Source organism: Bombyx mandarina, chromosome A1 (assembly GCF_030267445.1).
Source record: "Bombyx mandarina strain Sakado chromosome A1, ASM3026744v2".
NCBI lineage: Eukaryota > Metazoa > Arthropoda > Insecta > Lepidoptera > Bombycidae > Bombyx > Bombyx mandarina.
In genome coordinates, this window is record NC_143234.1 from 6,887,145 (window position 1) to 6,912,841 (window position 25,697).

Genomic DNA, 25,697 nt, shown 5'->3' on the forward strand with positions numbered 1-25,697 from the left:
CAAAAGTTTGACAATTGACAATAAACATAGAGTATATATATTTTTATGTATGTGTTGTGTCAAATACATTGTAGTGTGTGTAATCCTTTTTTTTATTGATTTAATGTATTTTTTATGCATAGTTAGAAAAAATAATTAGCATTCTGCACTTCTTCTCTATATTTATTCTCTATAAGTATAGGAAATTTCATACTCCTTCGTCCGCGCTATTTTTGTAAAAAGGGATACAAAGTTTTTGCTTCACGTACTAATACCTATATAGATAACATAGCTGGATCTCAGCTCCCGAAACACCGACACAAACACATTTGTAATCTTCGAACTAATAAATACGCTGCCCCAATAAAGACATAATAATAGCCAATTTAGCAATAAATCCGTGAAGAATTTCTCGGGTAGCTTGTGTGATTTACCCTCAATGACTCCGCCCTACGAGTTCATAGGGAGGGCACGCGCTTGATTGAGCGTAACGACGCGACGGTTGCCCCGGTAAACTTAGTTTTAGAAATACTTACTTAATAAATATAATGCTTGCCTAATACTTAATAAATACTTACTAAATTTATTGGTGGTAGGACCTCTTGTGAGTCCGCACGAGTAGGTACCACCACCCTGCCTATTTCTGCCGTAAAGCAGTAATGCGTTTCGGTTTGAAGGGTGGGGCAGCCGTTGTAACTATACTTGAGACTTTAGAACTCATATCTTAAAGTGGGTGGCGCATTTACGTTGTAGATGTCTATGGGCGACAGTAACCGCTTAACACCAGGTGGGCTGTGAGATCGTCCACCCATCTAAGCAATAAAAAAAAAAACGCGCGACCCTTACTTCTGAATTTCTATCTCAACTCATATGCTCAAGCTCAAAAAATCTAATCTTTTTTATCGCTTAGATGGGTGAGCGAGCTTACGAGCCCGCCTCGTCTTAAGTTGTTACCAGAGTCCATAGACATCTACACGTCTATTCTACATCTATCAAAGGTCTCAATAAAGTTACAACCACACCCTTCAAACCGAAACGCATTACTGCTTCACGGCAGAAATAGACGGAGTGGTGGTACCTACCTGTACGGACTCACAAGAGGTCCTACCACCAGTAATTACGCAAATTATAATTTTACGGGTTTTATTTTTATTAAACGACGTTATTCCTTCATCGTGGAAGTCAATTGTGAACATTTGTTAAGTACGTATTTCGCGCATCGCGTCCGCCCGCCGAATAAGCTTGTCCATTATCAAAAAGATCCGAAGAACAAATGGGTTGCCTAAATACTGTTCCTAGGGCGTATGAAATCCCGCAACCTCGAAAAGCTGATAGTAGAAGATCACGTGGTCGATGACCCTCGCGTTGATCAAAATTGACAGCGTCCCTCACTGATAAAAAAGGATTTTGCAATGAGCGGTCAGAAAACAGGCTTGAAACTTGATCTGATCTTCAAAAACGAAGATATCGACTCAGAGGCAGAAGCGAAGAAGTACATAACCATACTGCTTCAGTTCTTCAGCATAAGACATAATTCTATTTAAATTATCAAACAATTGTATCAACCCTTTCTAATTCATTCGAAATATATTTAAAAAAAAACCGCTAAATCGTTTCATTCGTGCGTGACGTAATTCGATTTATACTAATTAAAAAAGAAAAAAAAGAAAATTCTTTTTGAAGAGATAGAGGGAGAGAAAGAGAGAGAGAGAGAGAGAGAGAGAGAGAGAGAGAGAGATTAAAATCCGTCCTCTATCCCTCCCGTTCTCTGAAAGGGAATCGACACCTGACCCGTGCGACCAGGTGTGAACGAGGGTGACACAAATTAACTAAACGCGTGAAAATGCACCTCAATGTATGTGCGTAGTTACCGGATCATGACACCCACTCTTTTGTGAGAAAATTGAAAGGGTACAGTTAATATATGCATGAAGAGATTCATTCGAAGAGATTTAAATCGTTTTGAACGAGTTAAAGTGTGAATATTTATAGAGTTACAGGCATATTTTTTTTGCTACGTGTCAAAATTTATTAAAGTTTATTGGTTATTTTTTAAGTCTTAATTTTTTTTTTTATATTAATTATATTTTATTTATTAAACTTGAAAACATTTCCACATAACAGTTTGCTAAAAACTCTCCAACACTAAGCACTGCCTGTCTCGTGGAGAGTTTTTTTACAAGAGTAAAGTTAAAACTAGTAATAACGGTGCTGAATATACGAGTAAATCAAAATAGTTAAGCGAATATTATACATATATATAAAAAGAAAAGAAACAGGTGTAATGATTTTTACTATACCTACGTAAAAATAAAAAATAAAAAAGAAGGTTTATACTATTATTGTAATTAATGATGATCTTTCATCGAGCGGGTGAGATTGCTCTGTGGACCGACAGTCCAAATGTTGTAGGTCTGGAGTTGTTTATGTATTATGTATAATATGCGAAGTTATCATGAAAATGTTGATAATGCCATTCAGACATCTGTATTCTGTGTATATATCATACAGCGATTCAGTACGTATCTACTCTGTTCTGTTGTAGCAACTGTGCTACAAGTTTTATATAAGCACGTATAAAAGATTTCTATAAGAAATCAAATCAAAAAATTCATAAATATCTATTTTGTCACTGTACATCGAAATTCTGATGAGGTCATTAATTTGCGTCTTTATTATTTGTAGTTATAGTCGATTCTGAGCTAATTTCTATGATTCAATTGCATTTTACTTGATCGAGTCCTAAAGATTAATATATTTAATAAATAATTTAGCACACGGAATTTTCTTAACATAACTTTTTTTTCATATCTAGTCCTTGTTGTCCACGCGGTTGGTTATTTCAGATCCTCCCGATCCACTAACGGTGCTTTTACGTACCTCAAGCTCCGGTCATCGTTCTCGTCGAACCCGTCGCTTGCGACGAAGGGCTTGACGAGTGTTGCGTCTGTGGTTGTGTCTGCGGGTTAATTACCCGCAGACACAGCCCACTGAGTTTCTCGCCGGATCTTTTCAGTGGGTCGCGTTTCCGATCCGGTGATAGATTCTGCGAAGCACGGCTCTTGCTAGAGTTCGTGTTAGCAACGTCGTCAGGTTTGAGCCCCGTGAGCTCACCTACTAGTTAAGGTTACGCTGAAATAGCCTGTCACGGCTCTCAGCGTAGGTAGGAAAAAAACTATGCGGCTGGCCGATCCTTCAGCTGGTCGTAGGACCGTCGAGGCGATTCGCCTGGTCCTTGTGGATTGGGTGAATCGTGACAGAGAGCGCCTCACTTTCCGGCTCACGCAGGTGCTCACTGGGTATGGTTGTTTCGATGAGTTCCTGCACCGGATCACAACCGAGCCGACGGCAGAGTGCCACCATTATGGTTGCGACTTGGACACGGCAGAGGACACGCTCGTCGTCTGCTCCGCATGGGAGGGGTGGCGCCCTGACCTCATCGCATAAATAGGAAAAAATTAAATATTTGTGACGTCTAAGTCCGTGTTGCTCTTGACCTGGAGGTTCATACATATGACTGTTGACGAAAGGGACCACTGCCGTAAAAATTAACAGAATAGCTACTTTATCAAGAGATCAGAGTAGAAATTGAAGTCGTCGTTGCTTAAAGAATAAGAAGCCCGGTAGCGCTATGCTGCAATGGTGTTCGGATCCCGCAGGCGAGTACCGATTTTCCTGATCAAATATACGTACTTAACGATTAGTTCCACGGAGAAGGAATAACATCGTGTAATAAAAGTCAAAACCGCAAAATTATAATTTGCGTAATTACTGGTGGTTGGACGTCTTGTAAGTCCGCATGGGTAGGTACTACCACCCTGCCTATTTCTGCCGTGAAGCAGTAATGCGTTTCATTTCGAAGGGTGGGGCAGCCGTTGTACTATATAAATTGAGTCCTTAGAACTCATATCTCAAGGTGGATAGCGATGTTTACGTCGTAGATGTCCATGAGTTCCGGTAGCCACTCAACACCAGGTCACAAGGTGGGCCTTGAACTCGTACACCCTTCTAAACAATCATCATGATCAGCCTACAGCAGTCCACTGCTGGACGAAGACCTCTCCAATTGCTCGCCACTGAGCACGATTCTCGGCTTCTCTCATCCATCAATAATCATCATCACTGGGGTCGGCGCAACATGTTTTCTCCTTCCATACTCTTCTATCATATACCATTTCTTCGCTCACTCCTTTCTTATACATACCGTCTTTCACACAATCCATCCATTTCTTCTTAGGTTATCCCTTCCTCTATATCCTTCCACATTCATAGTTAACATTTTCTTACCAACCTCATTTTCATTTTGTGTCATCACATGTCCATCATCCATCAATAAAAAATTAAAAATCCCACCACAAAGATTTCAGTTAACGTAGGCAAAACTAAGTTCCTTACGGTGCCGAGCTACAGACGTAAGGACCCAACGCATAAAATTATTGGCCATAATACTTTTGGGGCTGTAAATTAATTTGTATTTACTCGGTTCTCTGATAACGGATAATAAAAATTGCGGATAATGAAGTTCGCTTAAATATTTCTGTTCCAAAAATCTATCATGAAATATCAAAATTCTCTTTCATAGAAGGACCTGTACTGCGACCCATACTAAATTATGATTCGGAAACTTGGGTGTTCAGCAAAAAGGACCGTCTACTTGAGGTCGAGCGGAAGATCCTTATAGGAGTATTCGGTGCTGTGAACGAAATCGACGTATGGACGACGCGCTATAAACCATGACTTGCATGATATTTATTACAAAGAACCCAATATCATAAGAACTATTAAAGTCGGACGTTTAAGATTGGCAAGAAATCTGGTTAGAATGGAAGAGACTAGAATGGTGAAGCAACTACGAAACGGCTAAATTGGTTACCGCAAAAGTCGTGACAAGCCCAAACTCTAGATGGTGTAGAACAGCATTCTTGAGGAATTGATGGCAAAAACTAGAAGCAGAAATCTATGAATATAGGAGTCCATAGAGACAAACTAAATTCCACTCTCGGTGTAAGATCTTCTTCTTCCTATTCGTACACTCTTGACAGAGTGGTCGTGGCCATGCATCAGTCGAATACGACCTGCTCATGACTCTCGTGGGAAATTAGTGCAGTGGTTTCGCGTTGCCTTCTGCACCAGCATTTTAGGGGGTATTTGATCCCCAAGGTTTCTGACGCCTCTTCGGTACAGGTTGTCCTGACGGGTGTGTATGGTTATACCGCCATTGCTCGGTCGCCATTACCCCGTTCGTTCTCTAGCAGGGAGAACCTGTTGGTCGCCGCCGCACTCTGGCGCGTGCAGGTGGGGTTGACAATAGGGCCGGTGAAGGTAGCATTCCGATCTCCCCTTACTCCCGTAAGATCTAATATGATGATAATAACTATAAAGATTTTCGGGCAAAAGTAATTAATAACTGTCATAATGCTGATATTTTAGTGGTGGTTGGACGCCTTGTGAGCCCGCTAGCGTAAATACAAATATCTATTTCTGCCGTGAAGCAGTGTTTCGGTTTGACGGGCGGGATAGCAGTTTTACTATACCTAGTCAGGTCATAAATTCTGTCACATGTTTAATGTAAAATAATTGAAACAAGTTTATTCATTATGTAACCATTCATATACCAAAATGAACTTAACAAAACATAGATTCTTATGACACTAAAGTTTATTCAAAATGACCTCCGTGATTTTGAATACAGGCCTTCAATCTGCGCGGCCAGTCGTCTATCACAGCACGAACGAGGTCCATGTCAATATCGGCGGCTGCCTTAATCAAGGAAGTCTTGAGTGACTCCAAATTGGGATGAGGCTTTGAGCACGCCTTTTCCTCCAAGTGCTGCCATATCTTGTAATCGAACGGATTCAAATCTGGACTGGAGGAGGGCCAGTCTTCGTGCCGGATGAAGTCGATTTCACGCGCCGCCAGCCAGTCTTGTGTGCTTTTCGCTCTATGAACTGGCGCCGAATCTTGTTGGAATACCCAGTGCCTGTTATTGAACATGGTATGAGAAACAGGTACCACAAGGTTCGTCAGGACTGTATTTTGATACACAACTGCATTCGTTTTTACACCTTTCTCACAAAAATGTACCTCTGTTAAGCCCCAATAAGAAACTCCCAACCATACCATGAGCGAGGATGGAAAATGACCTCGTTGAACACGCGGAATACGGTTGCTCGCTTCTTCACTACTGTGTGCGTACACCTTATCATTTTGTTTGTTGTAGCTCTCTTCTACGGTAAAAATTTTTTCATCCGAAAAAGAATTTCCCGATATTTTTTTCCCGCGTACCGCTTCAACAAAGCGCGGCATCTCTTCAGTCTCAGGTCCATTAGAAGAGCATTCAAACGATGTCCTGTTTTTCTTCGATATGCCCGAAGCCCTAAGTCTTCATTTAATACCCTTTTCACCGTGGTTCTGCTTAACCCCATCTGAAGGGCCAACAGTTTCTGCTTACGTTTGGGATTTCTTTGAATTCGCGCCTTCACAGCTTTTATCACTGCTGAAGTCCTAACAGACCGAGGGCGACCACTTCTTGACCTGTCATCTACACTAGAGTCTTCATTGTATCGTTTGATGGTACGATAAACGAATCTTTTGGTTATATTTAAAATTTTCAGTATGTTAAAAACTTGAATTGGCGCGTAACCGCAACGATGCAACGCAATAACTGCAACACGGTCTTCTTTAAAAGCGTCCACTCCATATTTAAAAATGAGTAAAATTCTAAAAGTATACGTTTTTATTTTCATGAACAATTCGAAATTCGAATTCAATAAACTTTTTTGTGGCCAGCATTCTAAAAGAAAAGTTTTTGCTGTGTGACAATACTTATGACCTGACTAGTTATAATTAATTAAGACTTGACACTAGTCTCTAGTTCAGTATCTTTATTTATGTTGTTGATGTGTATCTTACCGGTGGTAGGACCTCTTGTGAGTCCGGACGGGTAGGTACCACCACCTATGCCTATTTCTGCGGTGAAGCAGTAATGCGTTTCGGTTTGAAGGGTGGGGCAGCCGTTGTAACTATACTTGAGACCTTAAAACTTATATCTCAAGGTGGGTGGCGCATTTACGTTGTAGATGTCTATGGGTTTCAGTAACCACTTAACATCAGATGGGCTGTGATCTCGTCCACCCATCTAAGCAATAAAAAAAAAACTCCTTTAGAAACCGCTTAATATCCGGTGAAATGTTCTTAATTCCAAACAAGCTTTAGAAAAACATCGCAACATCATTCACTGTCCAAGCCATTCTTCTCAATTTGCTTTACTCGTAATAAATACCTCAATTTTCTGTAAAGAGTTGCGTCGGATGGGTAACAATAGTACTATTGACCGCAAATATATCATTACGCGGTCTACGTCCGGAGAGATTATCTGTGTAATAAGGTTTAATCCTTTCGAAATAGACGGATGGAGATGAACCAAACGGATTCAATTCTTAGATAATTTTTTTTAGAATATTTGCGTAATTCACTAAATACGGATGTCGAGAAGTCCTTTTTCAATTAATACCTAATAAGCGATATTTTGCCGAAGTTATAGGCAGTAGGTACCTTTTTTTTTCGTGTTACGTAGAATCTATATAATAATACGTGAAGTAAAAACTTTGTACCCCTTTTTACGAAAATTGCGCGGAGAGAAGGGTATGAAATTTGCCATATTTGTAGAGAATAGGTATAGAGAAGGAGTGCAAAATGCTATATCTATATATTAATACGTGAAGCAAAAATTTTGTATCCCTTTTTACGAAAATTGCGCGGACGGAGGAGTATGAAATTTTCCACACTTATAGAGAATATAGAGAAGAAGTGCACAATGCTAATTTTTTTTTTAAATAATGCATAAAAGATACCTACATTAAATCAATAAAGAAAACATTACACACACTACATACCATGTATTTGACGCACACACGCATACATACTATTTACTGTGAAACTTTTGTTCTTGACGTCTGTTGTCAAATTGAGAATAGATTAAATATTGTTTGTCTTTGTTAATATTTTTTATAGTGTAGTCTTGGCGAAATTTGTGATTATAGAAGTATAAAATACAATCATGTACAAACTTACAATTTCAATTAATTATAGTCGAATTTCGACTACTGCGGGACCTCTAGTTTTTTTTATTGTGCATAAAAATAGTTTAAATCAATAAAATAAACATTACGCACGCCATATACATGTACCTACATACATACTCTTCTGTCTATTGTTAAAGTCTGTGGTCAAATTGAGAATAGAATTAGAAGCAAACACTCATTTTGTTTTATTTTATAGAACACTCTAGCTGTTGTCAATCATATTTGTGTGAAAATAATTGAACCACAAAGTCCAGTATACGATTACCTATCCGAAAACTGCGTTAAATAATTCAAAGTAAAAAGCTGAATACTTATTAGTGTAGAAAATAATTATTGTACATAAATAGATACTATAATGTATTAAATAGCAGTATTATTTAAAAAAAACTTAATTTCCAAACTAACTTATCAGTAGGTAAATCTATTGTTGTAATTTTCTCCAAAAGGATCACAAAGAAAAAGGTAACGCTCAAAATGAGCTTTAAAAAAATAACCAACCTGCTTTGAAATTCTCTAATTAAGCACTTTTCACATTTTTAAAGTCCGAACAATAACTGAGCAACGTGGTCACTGTCCATCGCGACACTCACTGAAAATTGGACAAAAATGGCCGCCGAACCGTTCAGCCGTTCCAAATTCAAAGTTCGTGTGACGTCGGAAAGGCGTGCGGCAAACACCCCCGCGCCCCTCACATGCCCCGGCCCCGCCACTCGCAGCCCAAAGGGCGGTCTTCAATAATTCACCGTTTGCACCAACAGCAGCAGGCCCCTCCTTTTCGTGGCGGCGCGTTTAAGCTTCTACCATTTGTTTTCTCTCTCGTGCTTGCGGATTTTGTGTGCTTGCGTCCCGCTCACACTCATTAGTTGGGTCTCGTTGCATGCATTATACAGCGTGTTTGGCAAACGTTTTACAAGGTTTGCGCAGTTCCGTAGACTAGTTTTAGTTTAGAGAAAACAAATGAAATTAATACTTTATTCCAATGCCTGGTTAGAAACTTGACAGAAAGACACCATAGCTAGAGTAATGAAGAGCATTTTGAATACATCTGTACAAATAAATAAAATTTAAGTGTGTTTGTAATAATAAAATAACTGCTTTTTAGTAAATGCATAAGAATGTACTATATACGGTATATACCTATACCAAAATATCTATTTTTTTAAATTTTTTGTCTGTCTATACGTTTTACATTTATTTATTTATTGCTTAGATGGCTGGACGAGCTCGCGACCCTCCTGATCAAGTGCTTACCGGAGCAAACGTAATGTAACGGAACGTAAATACCACCACTTACCTTGAGATAATAGTTCTAAAATCTCAATTTTTACAGTACAACGGCTGCCCCTCCTTTCAAACCAAAGCGCATTACTACTTCACGGTTAAGAATGGTGGTACATACCCGTGCGGGCTCACAATAGGTCCTACCACCAGTAATTACACAAATTATTATTTTGAGGGTTTGATTTTTTTGTTGTTGTTTATTGCCTAGATTGGTGGACGAGCTCACAGCCCGCCTGGTGTTAAGTGGCTATGTAAACCCACCTTGAGATATGAGCTCTAAGTCTCTCAGTATAGTTAGTTTTTTACTACACGATGTTATTCCTTCACCGTGGAAGTCGATCGTGAACATTTGTTAAGTATGTATTTCATTAGAAAAATTGGTACCCGCCTGCGAGATTCGAACACCAGTGCATCGCTATCGCATCATATGTTTGTGTGTTCCGACTAATCTCTGCAAGTTGCGGGCACAGCTAGTCTCAAATACCTACAATTGAAATAATAGGTAATTCATCATATCATGAAAAGCATCAAATAATTTTTTGCAAACTTGCAATCTTAGGGTCGTTTTGGACAGATTTATGTATCGATAATTTTATACTACAGTATGTAGGTATGAAATTTAAACGACTTTTATGGTTTAATTCAGCGTTTGTTTTCATTGTCATTACATTATTTCCGACGTTTCAAATAATTTACGGCTCAGGTACGTGGTCGCGGACGCAGTTCGGTATATTTATACCTAAGTCCTTTGCTTATTCCTACATTGTAGGTACCTACGTACAAATAAATACAATCTGTAAACCTTCTGCAAATTCTAGAAGTTCCGTTCGTTCCTATACAAGTTCCGAACAACAATATTTGGACTTCTAAGAGTTCGACGTGCAGTATAAGACACGGATACAGTCCCGCTGAATTTCACACGTGACCTGGTTTACTGATGGTAAGACCTCTTGTAAGTCCGCACGGGTAGGTACACCAGATGGGCTGTGAGCTCGTCCACCAATCTAAGCAATAAAAAAAGACCTTTTCGGTCCCTTCGGATCCTTTCATTCATTCGTGGAATTATTTCAGTTAATAACTTTTATGCTTTAACCTCGCGGTTGTAAACTATTGCATAGCTATCATTACGGGGTTTGAGCGCGGCGACTGAATCAAGAAATTCCGTAACGAAAATAAAACCTAACACCCCTACTCCGCCTACCGTGTAGCTCGCGTTCAACACATTCACACGTTGCGCTTGTGTAGTGTTTGTGAAAAAGCGCGCGGCGTGACGTCACACTGCATGCGCATCATGAAAAGTCTGCCCATCTCTCTCTCCCGCGGTCTAACTTATGAGTGTGAAGGGGACAGTTTTGCTTTTGTTAATGTTTATAAATATAGCGTGGTCTTATTTTGTTGTTGTTTTAATATTAAATTATTATTGTCTAACTGTATAATTATAACTCCATAAGTTAAATATAAAGAAAAAAATGCTATGCAATAGCTTTACCGCGGCAGTCCCCGAGTGCCACACGTGTTTTTTTATCACGAAAACTGTAAAGTGCTAATATTTGAAAGGTCGGAAATTATCTATATATTAATACGTGAAGCAAAAACTTTGTATCCCTTTTTACGAAAATTGCGCGGACGGAGGAGTATGAAATTTTGCACACTTATAGAGAATATAGAGAAGAAGTGCACAATGCTACTATTTTTTTTAAATAATGCATAAAAGATACATTAAATCAATAAAGAAAACATTACACACACTATATACCATTTGACGCACACACGCATGCATAGGTACTATTTATTGTCAAACTTTTGTTCTTGGCGTCTGTTGTCAAATTGAAAATAGATTAAATATTATTTGTCTTTGTTAATATTTTTTATAGTGTAGTCTTGGCGAAATTTGTGATTATAGAAGTATAAAATACAATCATGATAGTGTACAAACTGACAATTCCAATTAATTATAGTCGAATTTCGACTACTGCGGGACCTCTAGTATTAGTTTATTTGACGATGCTGTCTAATAAACTGACAGCATCGTAAAATATCTAAATATCCTATATCTACGTCACATTTCTGGTCAAACCATCATTGCTCCGAGATGAAAAACATACATAGATGAGCTGTACTGGATAGACATATTTATCGAGCCTTCACACTCTTTTGTAGGTACATTAAAAACCAGCTTTGCAATCCAAAAATTTCTTCTGTTATAATTCTTATTTAAATAAATAAAAAAACGCGGCAAAACGACAACCATCTTTTAATTGTAAATTGTTCCTATAGCAATGCCATCTCGCGGTATACCGACAAAGCATTTATCTCAGTTCTCGGCCGTCGTGTTTTATCTTGTAGCGAATTTCAAATAGTTTCGGTAGATGTCGCTTTTTTGCGTAAAACACTAAATAAAGATCCGATTAGCGTTTCACGTCCAGACAACTTATTCTTGGTGCTAATATATAGTCGCTGCAACCTTCGTGGTTCTATTGTGATTAGCTGAGTGTATGTCATATCTTTGTACAGGCCTAAAACCATCATAAACCTGACAGGAAATATTCGAGGTATATTTTCCCGAAAGCGCATCAATCACGTAGTACGGCACAGATGGACTTCTTCCTCTTCTTCGTAATTTCTGGAGACTGGATAACAAGTTCCATTTCGGGCGTTGCCATGTGAAGATACTAAGTATTGATGCTTCCCGATAATCAGTCTAAAGTAATCAGAATTAAGCTCGCATTTTGTAAAGATATTGATATCGAGAGGGAGCTGAATACGATGGCCGCGATTAAGTAGTAGTAATAGTAGTCAGACCACTACAATAACCGCAGTCAAAAGGGTACAAATTGTAGGAATTCCGTGTTTTAATCTATACAACACTTTAGGGGATAAAGAAATAAAAGGCACAGTCATTTTAAACCAACTTTATTTTTAGCTAAAATATAATAATTCATACATCAAAGAAGTTCTATCGTTAATACAATAATACGATAATAATATTTCAAATAAATCATGAAATTGAAAAAAAAAACGAAATAAAAGATAAAATAGCTACCTTACATTACTAAAAGTTTAATCAAAACTGGGTTTATACCAAACGCCTTTATTTGTGCTTGCGATTTTGAGCTATGTTCAAAATAAATCAGATCTCGGATTATTTAGCTATCAGGGGAAATGGTCAATGGACGGTTGTCAAAAAAACTTAACAAGAAAACCATAATTTCAAAGTAATCTCGAGCTTCGCTTTTTTATTAAAGAAAACACCATATTTCATTAACATCCAAATGTACTTATACATAAAGATATAACTCACTATGGTCCGACAATATCGAATGACATATTTGACATGTGTCAAAATCTGAAAAGTCAATTGTTGGTAGAGTTAGTGGAATTAGCCGTTAGAAAGGTAAATAATTGCAAACAAACTCATTATAGTCACGAAATTAGTAACATTAGAAAGTAAGATTTAGTTTTAAGATAAAATTTTCGATGTAAGATTCCTTCACGAACGTTAACACTTGTCTAATATGTCAGATCACATTGCACGGATCAAAAATGGTTTGACGAACAGAAAATATATTTAAATTAAAAAAAAATATTGTAAATTTAGCTACAGACACACCAATGATTATGTTCACAATGATTGCTTTTAGAGTTTTACAGTCACGTGTTCTTAAAACGGTAACACTACGCTAATACATGGCCAAAAGATTGATATGCAATTTCGGGTGTGATGGAGTTGAACATGAGTTTTATCGTGGATTAAAAATAAACACGGACACCTTAAGTTTTTAATACACAAAATTTATTTGGTCATTGCCAATAATAGGTCAGCATTAATATGTAATAATTAAATCGTGTAATGTACATTTTTTTTTTTTACACGAAGCACTGACAGTGTTGTTGCCATGTCTCTATAAGCCTTCATTGGGGTTTTCCGGTCCACCACAAGCGATACACAGATGACAGAAGAATGAAGAGATCCCTAACTATACTTACGCCTATGCGACGCGTCTTTTCTGCCATTTCCCGTGTGTGCGTCACCGACTAACGTAGCTTAGTACCTAATTGTTAGTAAAAATCCCTTAACGCATTCAAAATATATAAATAGTTATAATAGCTGCTCTTAAACCAATATCTGTATATATGTGTATAATATCATACAACTTTAGTTTTTTTTTTTTTCAAATAACTCTGTGCCTAATATACATTTAAGCCGATCTTGTCGTCAAGCTCGAAGGTTCAAATGATTGGACATTTTTGTCGACAGACATATTTAATACTACAGGTTAGTAAGCTGTTTTGTACCAAAAATAATGCGTGTTGTACTTACTACTCATTTAAATGCGGGGTTTCAAAATGGCGAATTTAATTCAAAATGGCGTCGTTTTCTTTCGTATTAACCTACGTAAGTAGACAAAGATTAATGTGATAATGTTAAAACGCCAACATGTTTCTAAATGTGAAAATACTATGTTTTCATGTGTGAAGCATTATCATTTAATATATATTTATAGTGTTTGATCGCTTATACTAATCTTATATACGACTCCATACGAAATTACAACGGCTACATTAATACATACATTTTTTTACTTAAGTGTATTGAAAAAGAATATATCGTGGACAAAGAACGAGCACTATAACACGTAAAGAACAACTTCCTACAAAAGCAAGCGAAGACAGAAACAAATTTACGTATAATTTGATATGATCATTTTATTGAAAACCTTACAAAGAACTACAAAACAAATGCGTTAGATCGTGATATGTGCACGAAAAAGGACATCACCATAAAATCACTTTTGGAGTCTATGAGCCTGAATAATGTTAAATAAAAAAACATGGCTTAAGTTTTTTTTCTACGTGACAAAGAAATTAGCTTTTTTAGGAATTGTATTTATGCTTAAACATCTAATTCGTGCACATACCGCAGCCTAACATACAAAGTCTTGTACACGCGTGTCTGTGCAAAAGCTTTGTTTATACACTAATTATACGGATACATATTTCAAATCAATTCCGTAACTATGAATCGCTTTGATTGAATTCTATAACGTTTTAATATGGCGACATAAAAATCGTATGCCCTAATAATTTATGACAACAAGACTGGATGGAAAATGTATTCAGTTGATGTTCGTAAAACTTTAAACATTTAGATACTCGATTGAAATTTTCAATTATGCCATCTAGTTCATCGTCATATTTTATGTATTCAATGAAATATTATACAGTTATTTTTTCTTAATATCGGAGACGACAAATCGTGTCGAATAATATAAAAACGTTTTTAGACCGCCATATTGAAACGTTACATTAAGAGCTGGTTTACACGATTTATGGAATACGAACAACCTTATTGTTACGACCAAATTTATTTTTCACAAGTTGTTTTGTCAATAATAAGGCAATGAGCCTACGAATTAGAAGAGCATAATCTAGCCACTAGTTACCCACTGAGTTTCTCGCTGGATCTTCTCAGTGGCTCACGATTCCGATCTAGTGGTAGATTCAGCGAATCACTGCCCTTTACTAGGGCAGATGTTAGCAAAATTCTCTGAGACTGAGCTCCGTAAAGCCACAAATCAAAGTAAAACCAGAATAGGTATCCCCTGGAGGCCACTGGTAGGTAGGCAAAAAAAAAATCACTCGTTTTCGAGATGCTCGTGTAAACCAGCTCTAAAAGCGCGTAAATCGGAACGAGTCGTGAATTTAGAAGGACGGTGCACACGGGTGCCAGTGAAGGGAGACTTTAGTTTATGGGGGTGCGTTAAGTACGGCCGCGGCGTCCAGCCAAGGGCGCGTTACATCGTGCTGTTGTCCCACTCCAGCTGGCTGATGTTCCTGTATTTGTGCTGTTTGTTGGGCATCACTGCAATCACAATTCACGCTCAATCATCTGGCCGCAATTTATGAATCCCTTGTGTTATCGGTACCAGAGACCGGTAAACACTCTTATATCTATATTGCTACGCCGGTAAGAGTAACGCCATCTATCGCCGAATAGTCGAACGAATATCGAAAGATCATCTAGAACGCTCGAGAATTACAACGCCATCTATTGTCAGATGGTGGAAACACAATACTTGAAATGTGTGAAATATTCTCGACAACTCTAGGGATGTGGTATCGGCTATAAAAGCGTTGCAGAGATGGTACGCAGAAATGCAAAAAGTTAATATATTTTTTTTTAATTAAGTATGTATAAAATATGATTATTATAATGAATAATGGCTATTATTTTTATTATAGCTAAGTATTTGTGAGTCTCAGTAGCCGCTTCACGTCGAGTTAACAGTGAGACTGCCCGACAAGCAATCAAAGTCAAAGTCGCGATAAGGAAACAACAGCATACCTTCGTCGTCTTCGTCGGAGGAGTCGTGATGCTCGGAGTCCGAGTCGGAGCAGGACTCGCCGTCCGAGCTGTCCGCCGCGTTCACGTGCGTGCCGCAGGATGGGACGCTCTGGAAATTACACGTGCAACATATATAAAGAATTCTTTGGTGTTCGTCGTAGCCATAATTAAAACTACACATGAAACGGAGATAATATAATTATAATGAAATAAATAATGGTAAATAATTAAATCCAAATAAAAAATAGAAAATAAATCTTAATAAATTTGAGTTAAAAATAGTGTAAGAAAAAAATATTTTATTGTAAAAAAAGCGTGGGGAGCATGGTATCAGTAGTTATAAATATTTTATGAACAGATATGAGTAGACGAGTTATTTTGATAATATCCTGAAAAGCACCCCACGCTTTTTTTGAGGATGGGATTTAGAGATTGTGGGACATCGTGAGACGCGTCAAGTCTATCACTTCCTACATGACGATCAAGACCACTCTGTCAAGAGTGACACGATTCAGAAGAACAAGTCGTTGCTAAATACCTCTTCCATGGGGTTGACGGTGATGGTGAGGGCGGAGTCGTCCCACGCCATCTCGGAGTCGACGTGACGAGCGCGGGGCGCGGGGGGCGCGCGGGGGGAGCGGCGAGTGCGCGCCACGCCCACTCCTGCCGCCAGCACCACCACTCCCACGGCCACCACGCCGATCAGCAGAGCCACGTGGTCTGCACAGTCACAAAAAAGCGTCAGTTTCGCGCCGTTCGCTTTAAACGTATGTAAATTAAAACCTTTATTATTTAAAACTCTTTAGTTTTTAAAAAGTTTTCTTCAGTGTCATGGACTGAAATCTATCATACTGTAAAAAGAGAGTTATGTTTTATATATGTAGTTTATAAATACTATTTACTGTTTAATTTTTAATATTAATTTTAAAAGAGAATTTAAATGTTCTTATCTTGTTATACATATAACAGAAGAGGCAATTAAGTATGTTATTGTTCATTCACTCTGAAGTACTCGATATCATTATAGAGTGAGACCAATTGAGAAAGGGCTTCCCTAGACATTTTTTTTGACTTGGTAACTAAGACCTTTTAAGAATTTATATTCTTACTTTTATGAAAAATTATAATATGGAGTGAAATAAAATGAAGATGATTAATTTGAGACGTCAATCAACTGGGATGAAATAAAATGAAATGAGATGATATGGGATGAAATAATATTTTGCGGAGATTATCTCCGCAAAATGGTGGTCATTTACTGATCTTTTTTCAGTGGACTTTTTGGGGGATACCGAGAAGTTACGTCTATCTATCTATATTTGATTCTTTTGGTTGACAATTTTGCCGATTACTATCCTATATTAGTGTATCAGTTACTCACTGGCGCTCTGCTCGGGGCGCAGGTCGATGAGGCGCGGCGCGGGCACGTCGGCGGCGTGCGCGTCGCGCTGTGCGTGCGCGGCGTACACGCGCGGCGCCACGGCGTGCCCGTGGGCGTGGCCGCGGTCCGGCTGCGAATCGAAATGAATTGTAAACGCGGACGTGTATGCAGTGCTTCCACTTTAATGATTTCCCTTTCCCCACGCCTCAATTCTAATTTTCCCTTTTCAGGGCTCTTTTCCCCTCAAAAAATTTTCTGCTGTAGTTTTTACTTTTGGCCCTAGTGTAGTAACTAAAATAAAAAAGGTCTTTATCGATTTTAGGTTTATTTTAGGTTTTAACTATGATTTCCCGCAATTTCTCCTTTTTCTCTCCCTATGAGCCCTAATTTCCCCTCAAATGGGGAATTTCCCCTCATTGTGGAAACACTGACATTGTGGTATCCAATAAGTATCACTTCCGGTTTAAGCGAGGCATAAACTGTGTCCAACGCCAATATATCAAATAACCACTCCACTAAAAAAGTTACTTTATCGATTCTAAAGTTTAGTCTTGCATCAATTGTTTTAATTTAGCATATTCCGATGTTTCGATTACCTTACAGTTTTCGTGAACTCAGACGACTGCAACTACTTTAATTTTATTCTCCCCACATCTATTTCTAATAAGTCCAACGTCGTTAGTAAAGTATCAAATTTTCAAAGCACCCTATAATTGTTTATGCGGGTAACGAACCACACGTACCACTGATTCTCTGGCGACGTCAGCCTTGTCCGCGATGCCGCTGGGTAGCTCCCGAGAGGCCACCTCGTTAGCGGCCGACATGTGAGGGTGGACCACAGTTAACTGTAAATTAAATTAAATATCAGCTGTAATCTAATATATTAGTCCACAAAAATACTGGTACTGCTGATTATACCTAATTGGTTACTTAAACTTTTTTTACTAATGATTGTAGTACAATAGGCGGTCTTAACGCTAAAAGCGATCTCTTCTAGACAACCGCTTAATTAACAGAAATTCTAGAAAAGATAAAAATACAAGAGATTCGTTGCGGTGTACTATTTAATAATACATTATTAAAGAAAATACAAACATACAATGAACCGTTAAATATAATATGAAAAATCAATATATGATTTATTTTCCAGTATACTTAAAATACATAATATTTTATTTTATTTTATTACTGCTTCACGGCAGAAATAGGTAGGGCGGTGGTAAAGCACGGACTCCCAAGAGGTCCTACTACCAGTAAAAGTTCCTCCATAGACTCTGTAACAATTAGACACGTACGGTTTGTACATATTCGTTGCTCGTGAATCGACCGTTGAGCTCTGAGCAGGTCAGCTTGAACACGCGGTTCAGGTAGTAGGCCGGTTTCTTGTTGCTGTACTCGATTTCTCGGAGCACCTGCGAATTGTATTGGGTATGTTAATAAAAAATTTTTTGGTCTTGAAAGAAAAGAATAACGGCAGGAATGTATGGGACAATTGTACCACTATATAGTTTAATGTTTTTTTCATATAGTTTTATTTATTTGATAGATAATATAATTGTTGAATATGATTTTATTTATCAAATGTACAAACGAATATTTTATAAATATTTTATGAACAGATATGAGTAGAACGGTAATTTGATAATATCCTGAAAATCAACCCGCGTTTTTTTTTACAATAAAATCATTTTTCTTACACTATTTTTTATTCAAATTTATTAAAATTTATTTTCTATTTTTAGTTGGATTTTCTATAAAAGCGAATTTGTTAGTGTTTTTAAACTAATATTTATTTACTGGGTATTTTGTATAAGCGGCACCAATAAAGAAGCGGATCTAAAATGGCGGCGGTGATCATGCCCTCTCACTTTAAGCTATTGCTGTCTTTAGTCTCGCAAACGGCGCGTACTGCATGCAAAAAAAATATCAGTTCTGACTTTGTTCTCGACGCGCTCTGTTTTCTCTGAAATTCTGTTGTTAATTGTTATTATTATTATGGCACCAAAGTAAAGTAAAGTACATTCTCATTTGTTTTTTTTTATAATTTTTTTTACAATAAACAACTTTTTCTTTCTATCTTTCTTTTTATTTGCTGACCCTATCATCTGTCAGTGCAGGTACATAGACGCCATTTTCGATTCGTTTCTTTATTGGCGCGGCTTATAACACGTTGTATATACAATATGAGGTGAAGCGTGCGCCAGTGACCTTCTGGTAGTTGTGGACGGTGTCGGCGCCGGTCAGGATGACGCCGTCCCGAGTGACGGCCGCGCGGATGTCGTACCGCAACGGCAGGTCTGCGGCCGCGCGCAGCGACAAAGCCTCGTGGTCCGGGTTCAGAGCCGGGTACACCGACACCACGCACGAGTCCAGCTTCTGATTCTCATCTAAACAACATTAATAACATTTTTAAAACGAAGTTCCTTATGGGACGATGCGGAGGGATACGCTAACCGGGGAAAAAACGTCCGTAACGTAAGATTTTTATTATTTACTAGCTGACCCGGCAGACTTCGTAGTGCCTCAATCGATAAATAAAAGACCTAAACTTATGTATAAAATAAACTTTAAACTGATTGACTTCCACGGTGAAGGAATAACATCTATACTAATATTATAAAGAGGAAAAATTTGTTTGTTTGTTTGTTTCGAATAGGCTCCGAAACTACTGGACCGATTTGAAAAATTCTTTTTCCATTAGAAGCCGACATTGTCCCTGATGAACATAGGCTACTTTTTTTTCTTTTTTTTAATTTTTTTTTTTTGTTTCATGTGTGTTTTAATGTTTCCGAAGCGAAGCGAGGGCGGGTCGCTAGTCGTGTAATAAAAATGAAACCCGCAAAATTATATTTGCGTAATTACTAGTGGTAGAACCTATTGTGAGTGCGCGCGGGTAGGATGGTACCTACCCGCGCGCACTGCCCTGCCTATTTCTGCCGTGAAGCAGTAATGCGTTTCGGTTTGAAGGGTGGGGCAGCCGTTGTAACTATACTGAGACCTTAGAACTTATATCTTAAGGTGGGTGGCGCATTTACATTGCAGATGTCTATGGGCTCCAGTAACCACTTAACACCGGGTGGGCTGTAAGCTCGTCCACCCAACTAAGCAATAATCCCAATAAGGAGTCGTCTAGTATCATTTACCGGCCAGTGGATGAGCGGGAGCAGCTCGGACGGAGACGCCGAGGTCCGGGAACACGGTGAGTCCTGCGCGGAAGTGTGCGTAATCGCGCGCAACGTCCGCGCTGCCGTTTAGCAGGATGCTGGGCGTCTGCGGCGCCAGCACCATGATGTAAGACTCTGCCGGGCGGGCCTTGATGATGCGCCCGTTGTCGCAGCTAAGGATTTGTAACAAACACATTAATTAAAAGATGCACAATTTTAAAGCGACCCGTGAATCTGCGTGCACTGCATTGTAGTAGTTCTAGCGACCCGCGCTTGTGTGTGCACTGCATCGTAACATCTTTCGTCCCCACTTGTATAAAAACGCATGCTACCGCTGTATCCAGTCCGCTGGATCCACCGGATCGGAAAAGCGACCCACTGAGAAGATCCAGCGATAAACTCAGTGGGCTGTGTCTATGGGTTAATTTACTCGTCGAGCCCTTCGTCGCAAGCGTTGGGTTCGACGAGAATGATGACCAGTGCTTGTGGTACCTAAAAGCACCGTTAATGGATCGGGAGGATCCCAAATGACGTGTTCTGGGCGACGTCGACTGCTTTCCATTCTGTCCGCAGGATCGGGTATGTAGTTACCGGCGGCCACGATGAGAGTGTTCTCGTGTCGTGCCGCTTTATCGAAGTGTTATGCTTCATCGAGCGGCTGATGGCGTCAAACGAAGGTCGATTGTCGAAGGAGCGTTACTTAGTCATGATCTTCAGCAGTAAGGGAACAATTGAAAAAATTACTTAAGAGGTTCGGATTCTATTCCCGATTGTAGCATATATCTTTATATGTCCATAACACAGGAAAAAATTCTAGCTTGGCACACAATTTCCGTACACGAGCGCGGATTACATACGTGATGGTGGTGGCCACGTGCACATTCCTCCTGCCCGGAGTGGGGAAGGCGCGAGCGTCTCCATACGCGACACGGCGCAGCAATGTTTCCACATCCGCCACTCCGTCGCCCTCCACCGACACCGACTTCAGATCTGGAGGAAGACACAAAGCGTGCTCATGTCAACGGACATCACATGACGGACTGAGATGACACCCGTCAAGGCATAGCTAGGCTACCAGTGAATATGTAGGGAAAATGTGACATCTTAACTCATACTACGTATTTAGAGTTGTTTTAACGCCACACCAAATAAAACATTCATCAGATGTTCTCCACTGTAATTTTTATTTTTTATTGCCTAGATGTGTGGACGAGCTCACAGCCCACCTGGTGTTAAGTGGTTACTGGAACCCATAGACATCTACAACGTAAATGCGCCACACACCTTGAGATATAAGTTCTAAGGTCTCAGTATAGTTACAATGGCTGCCCCACCCTTCAAACCGAAACGCATTACTGCTTCACGGCAGAAATAAATTAGTAATTGATATAGAGTTAATTCTTATTAATTCCCTACATATCCGGACGTGTTTATTCCATCGTTTACTAACAGGAGCATACCATAACATGATAGAGCCGTACACTTTGATACATAGAATAGAAGCCTGAATTGTATTAGAACACATAATTGATATACGGTAGAAACCTTTTGCTGGCTAGATCGCTATGCACCTTTATCGTAAAATTCTGGGATTCCTCAACAGAGCAAAGGTTAGAACAAGAACTTTTAAAAGCACAAGTTTGGTCTCCAGTAAAGTACTACTCCCAACTCGGGATTAGGACTCTTAATCAACACCTCATTACGTCCCATACAGGAGCCGTGTATATGTCGATAATCCCGACTCCACGATTCGTTTGGAGTGTCTAAGTCTACGGAATGACAACGGTTTCTCTCTGTGGTTTGTATTCATGGTGATTGCTCTAAAAAGTTGTCCATGATGATCTTACTAAGCATGAGATGATGGTTAAACAATGGGCAGTAGTTTGGTTGCTGGTGTTGTTGATGAGTGACAGTGTTACCAGGGCCAGATCGACTACCCTGCTGCATTATAAGGGTGAGCTAGATGTTCGTATGCCTTTGAATGGTTTAAGCGATAATGTATTGATAGATGTATGAGTAGATGTTGATGTCAATGAGCATCAGTGCCTACTTACCAGGGCCAGATCGACTACCCTGCTGCATTAAAAGGCTGAGCTAGATGTTCGTATGCCTCTGAATGGTTATTGATAGACGTGTGAGTAGTTGTTGAAAGTCAATGAGCATCAGTGCCTACTTACCAGGGCCAGATCGACTACCCTGCTGCATTAAAAGGCTGAGCTAGATGTTCGTATGCCTCTGAATGGTTATTGATAGACGTGTGAGTAGTTGTTGATGTCAATGAGCATCAGTGCCTACTTACCAGGGCCAGATCGACTAACCCTGCTGCATTAAAAGGGTGAGCTACATGTTCATATGCCTTTGACGGGATATAGCGACAATGTATTGATAGACTTGTGAGTAGTTACATAGGTCCGGTGCCAGACTGAGTCCCTCCCGGCAGCGAGCCAAACAGGAGAGCGCGTGCGAGGGTTGTGCGGCGCCACGCAGTACGCCCAGCCCCGCCAGCCAACCGCGGAGGTGGTGCTTCATATCCTTCTCGGTGCCTGTACAAAACACAACCACAATCACCCAAAGAGTGAAGTCGTCTTGGCCTTAGCGATAAGACGTCCGGTGCATTCGTGTCGAGCGATGCACCTGTGTTCGAATCCCGCAGGCGGGTACAAATTTTTCTAATGAAATACGTAGTTAACAAATGTTCACGATTGACTTTCACGGTGAAGGAATAACATCGTGTAATGAAAAGTAATAAAAAGTACTATAGGCAGAAGCACAATAGTAAATAGGCAGAGCGGTGGTGCCTACCCGTGCGGACTCACAAGAGGTCCTACCTACTTATCGAACTCACAGTATATCTATGGTAGGAGGTTGCCAGAATCCATATCCATTGTTTTATTTATTACATTCTATAAAATAAAAAATAAAAAGATGCGCGTGCAACTTGGTGCATGTGAATGAAGTGAAACTTCTTTTTTGATGTGCAGTATTGTGGTTTTCTTCATTTCTTCAGATTGCTCTTGTAATAGGGAATGCTGTGTATAAAAGATGCGACATCTTCAACATTTATATGTTTTAAATTATAGATAGAAAAATAATTTTAAACATTTTTTTAAGTACTTCACTAAAATATTGGACGCTACTGACGTAACAGGTATACTACGCGTGTGCGTTCGAGTGCCACGCATTCACTCTCGTTCAGTCTCTTTCTATTCCATGGTAGCGTTAAACGTTTATCGCAACCTTGTTGGAAGTCGCACGAGAAGTTTCACTTCAACAATAGTTACGTACCTTGCCAACAAGCGCCGACGACGAGGGTGGTGTTGACTCCATGCGCAGGGTGCAGGGGCCAATCGTCAATAACTTCGGGCCCTTTACCGTCGAGCGAGCGGTAAGGTTCGCCGTCAATAAACAAGTCCACATTGGGGAAGCGGATGTTCAGAGCGTAGTGATGCCATTCGTTGTCGCAAACCTGATGAAATGATCGGCGGAGGATTTATAATCGTCTTCTTTTACATTCAATTTTTTTCATCTCCTTCACTCTCTAAAATTATCGTACGATTACACAAAATGTTGTCGAACACGACTTGATTACGCGTGACGTCATTTGGGGCCAAACAAACAACAAGCGAACTTAAGAGATGGTACTGATCTTAAAATGATTGATTTAGTTAGCTACTTGAAATACAAATTATTAATAATATTAAAACAGTATTTGGACAATCATTTTAATTTAACTAAAAGTTATCAACGTACAATTATCTATTGCTTAAAATTATATTAATATTAGTCAATATTACTATCTTGCCATGTTAAATGATTCTTTTTTATCTGTGTATGGATGAAATAAAATGTATTCTAAGTCCAGTCACGCTCCACTGATACTATCGCTAGTTGTGACGAAAAATACCAATTTGTTGGAAGAACTCGCGCGCTACCCGTCGTACTATGTGCTAGTCTGATATGCGATGTTTCATTAGAATCTGTGCAGTAGTTTTTGAGTGAAAGAATAACAAACATACATCCATCCTCACAAATTTTCGCATTTATAATATTACTACCGACCCGCCCTCGCTTCGCTTCGGAAACTGTAATTTATTATTGATTTCTCCACTATTTAATGGATGTTATTATACATATAAACGTTCCTCTTCAATCACTCTATCTATTAAAAAAACCGCATCAAAATCCGTTACGTAGTTTTAAAGATTTAAGCATACATAGGGACAGAGAAAGCGACTTTGTTTTATACTGTGTAGTGATAAGCATTTTAAAATGTGCCCACCTCGGGTATCTTCCACCTCCACTCGGCAGGACGGAATATGTTGAGGTCTCCCTCGCCGAAGTCCCGGCGCAAGAGCAGGATCAAACGGCAGTTACGGACGAACAAAGCGTAGTGGTGGCGATTCATTTCTGGAAAAAAAAGAATAATAATAAGAACATTACTTACGAGCACACGGGAACGAAGAATACCCTATATGAGTCGACTATTATCAAAGGCGGCAATCTGACTTTTCGACAATGATTGGTAAATCAGAAAAACGAATTATTGACTTTGTATTCCATTGGCAGTCACAAAGCTCTTCGGAACGACATCTTAGATAAATAACAGGTTAACTATTAACCTTTATTTAATGCAGGTTTTGAACCGTATTCTTTGAAGGAGACGATTATATTCAAATAAATCTGTATTGACATATCAATAAAAAAATTTTGTCCAAATGTACAGATTGCCGCCTTTGATAATAGACGACTCATATATAGGTTGGTTCCACAATTTCCCTCGACGACCTGTTGGTCGGGTGCCTTTGGGGTGGCCCCACAAGTCTGTTTGCAGTGTTGGCCGCGGGAACCCTCCTACCTTGACTGAATTCTGACCCCGGGCGGAGTTTTTTAACGTTCTCGATAGCGTAAAAGCTAACTCATACAAAACTTCATAAAAAAATTTGTATGAAGTTGGAACGTTTCCCTACGTTTGCCGCTAGGGGCGCTGTTCCAACTGCATACAAATTTGAGTTAACTTTTACGCTATCGAAAACGTTAAAAACTCGCACTAACCACACTGACGTCGGTTGAGATATTGCGGGGGGAGTTGATTTTTTTTATTGCCCTCGCAGGCAGACGAGCATACGGCCCACCTGATGGTGAAGCAATTCTAGGGGCAGAGCCAAGTCGATGCTTATCATTAAGTACTTTCCACAAGCCTGGTTTGAAGAAGGATATGTCATGTTTGGTGGGTAGGTCCCTAAAAACATATTTGGAATCGCGTTCTGCTCCTAACATCTACAGACAGTAAAGCACCATTCCCCGAGTGCCCTTAGGCGCGAACACCTCGTATGAGTTTCAGCCCTTGCCCAAAAAAAACAGATACCACAATATGTTCCTACAGCGAGGAAGTCGTGCTTTTGACTATATCTGAAGGTAAGTGATTCTGATACCCATCGATTCAAGTTGACCACGGCACCTTA

At 39.3% G+C, this 25,697-nt stretch overlaps 2 protein-coding genes across 2 annotated transcripts in view; both read right to left on the reverse strand.

Annotated features, from left to right (window-relative positions):
• The window catches only part of LOC114253593 (uncharacterized), a 28,070-nt gene extending 19,344 nt beyond the window's left edge, over nucleotides 1-8,726 (reverse strand). Inside the window, exon 1 of the mRNA XM_028188529.2 lies at nucleotides 8,562-8,726. The gene's annotated coding sequence lies outside the window, so the exon portion shown is untranslated. The remainder of the gene's footprint in view (nucleotides 1-8,561) is intronic.
• A 3,515-nt stretch (nucleotides 8,727-12,241) lies between these two features.
• Cals (calsyntenin 1) overlaps nucleotides 12,242-25,697 on the reverse strand; it is a 197,997-nt gene continuing 184,541 nt past the window's right edge. Inside the window, exons 9-20 of the mRNA XM_028188456.2 lie at nucleotides 24,515-24,642; nucleotides 23,521-23,701; nucleotides 22,641-22,778; nucleotides 21,093-21,225; nucleotides 20,215-20,408; nucleotides 19,280-19,458; nucleotides 18,367-18,483; nucleotides 17,815-17,916; nucleotides 17,072-17,201; nucleotides 16,229-16,410; nucleotides 15,691-15,799; nucleotides 12,242-15,207 (exon numbers count right to left, since the gene is read on the reverse strand). Of these exons, the coding sequence (XP_028044257.2) occupies nucleotides 15,140-15,207; nucleotides 15,691-15,799; nucleotides 16,229-16,410; nucleotides 17,072-17,201; nucleotides 17,815-17,916; nucleotides 18,367-18,483; nucleotides 19,280-19,458; nucleotides 20,215-20,408; nucleotides 21,093-21,225; nucleotides 22,641-22,778; nucleotides 23,521-23,701; nucleotides 24,515-24,642 (1,661 nt within the window). The 3' untranslated portion in view covers nucleotides 12,242-15,139. The remainder of the gene's footprint in view (nucleotides 15,208-15,690; nucleotides 15,800-16,228; nucleotides 16,411-17,071; nucleotides 17,202-17,814; nucleotides 17,917-18,366; nucleotides 18,484-19,279; nucleotides 19,459-20,214; nucleotides 20,409-21,092; nucleotides 21,226-22,640; nucleotides 22,779-23,520; nucleotides 23,702-24,514; nucleotides 24,643-25,697) is intronic.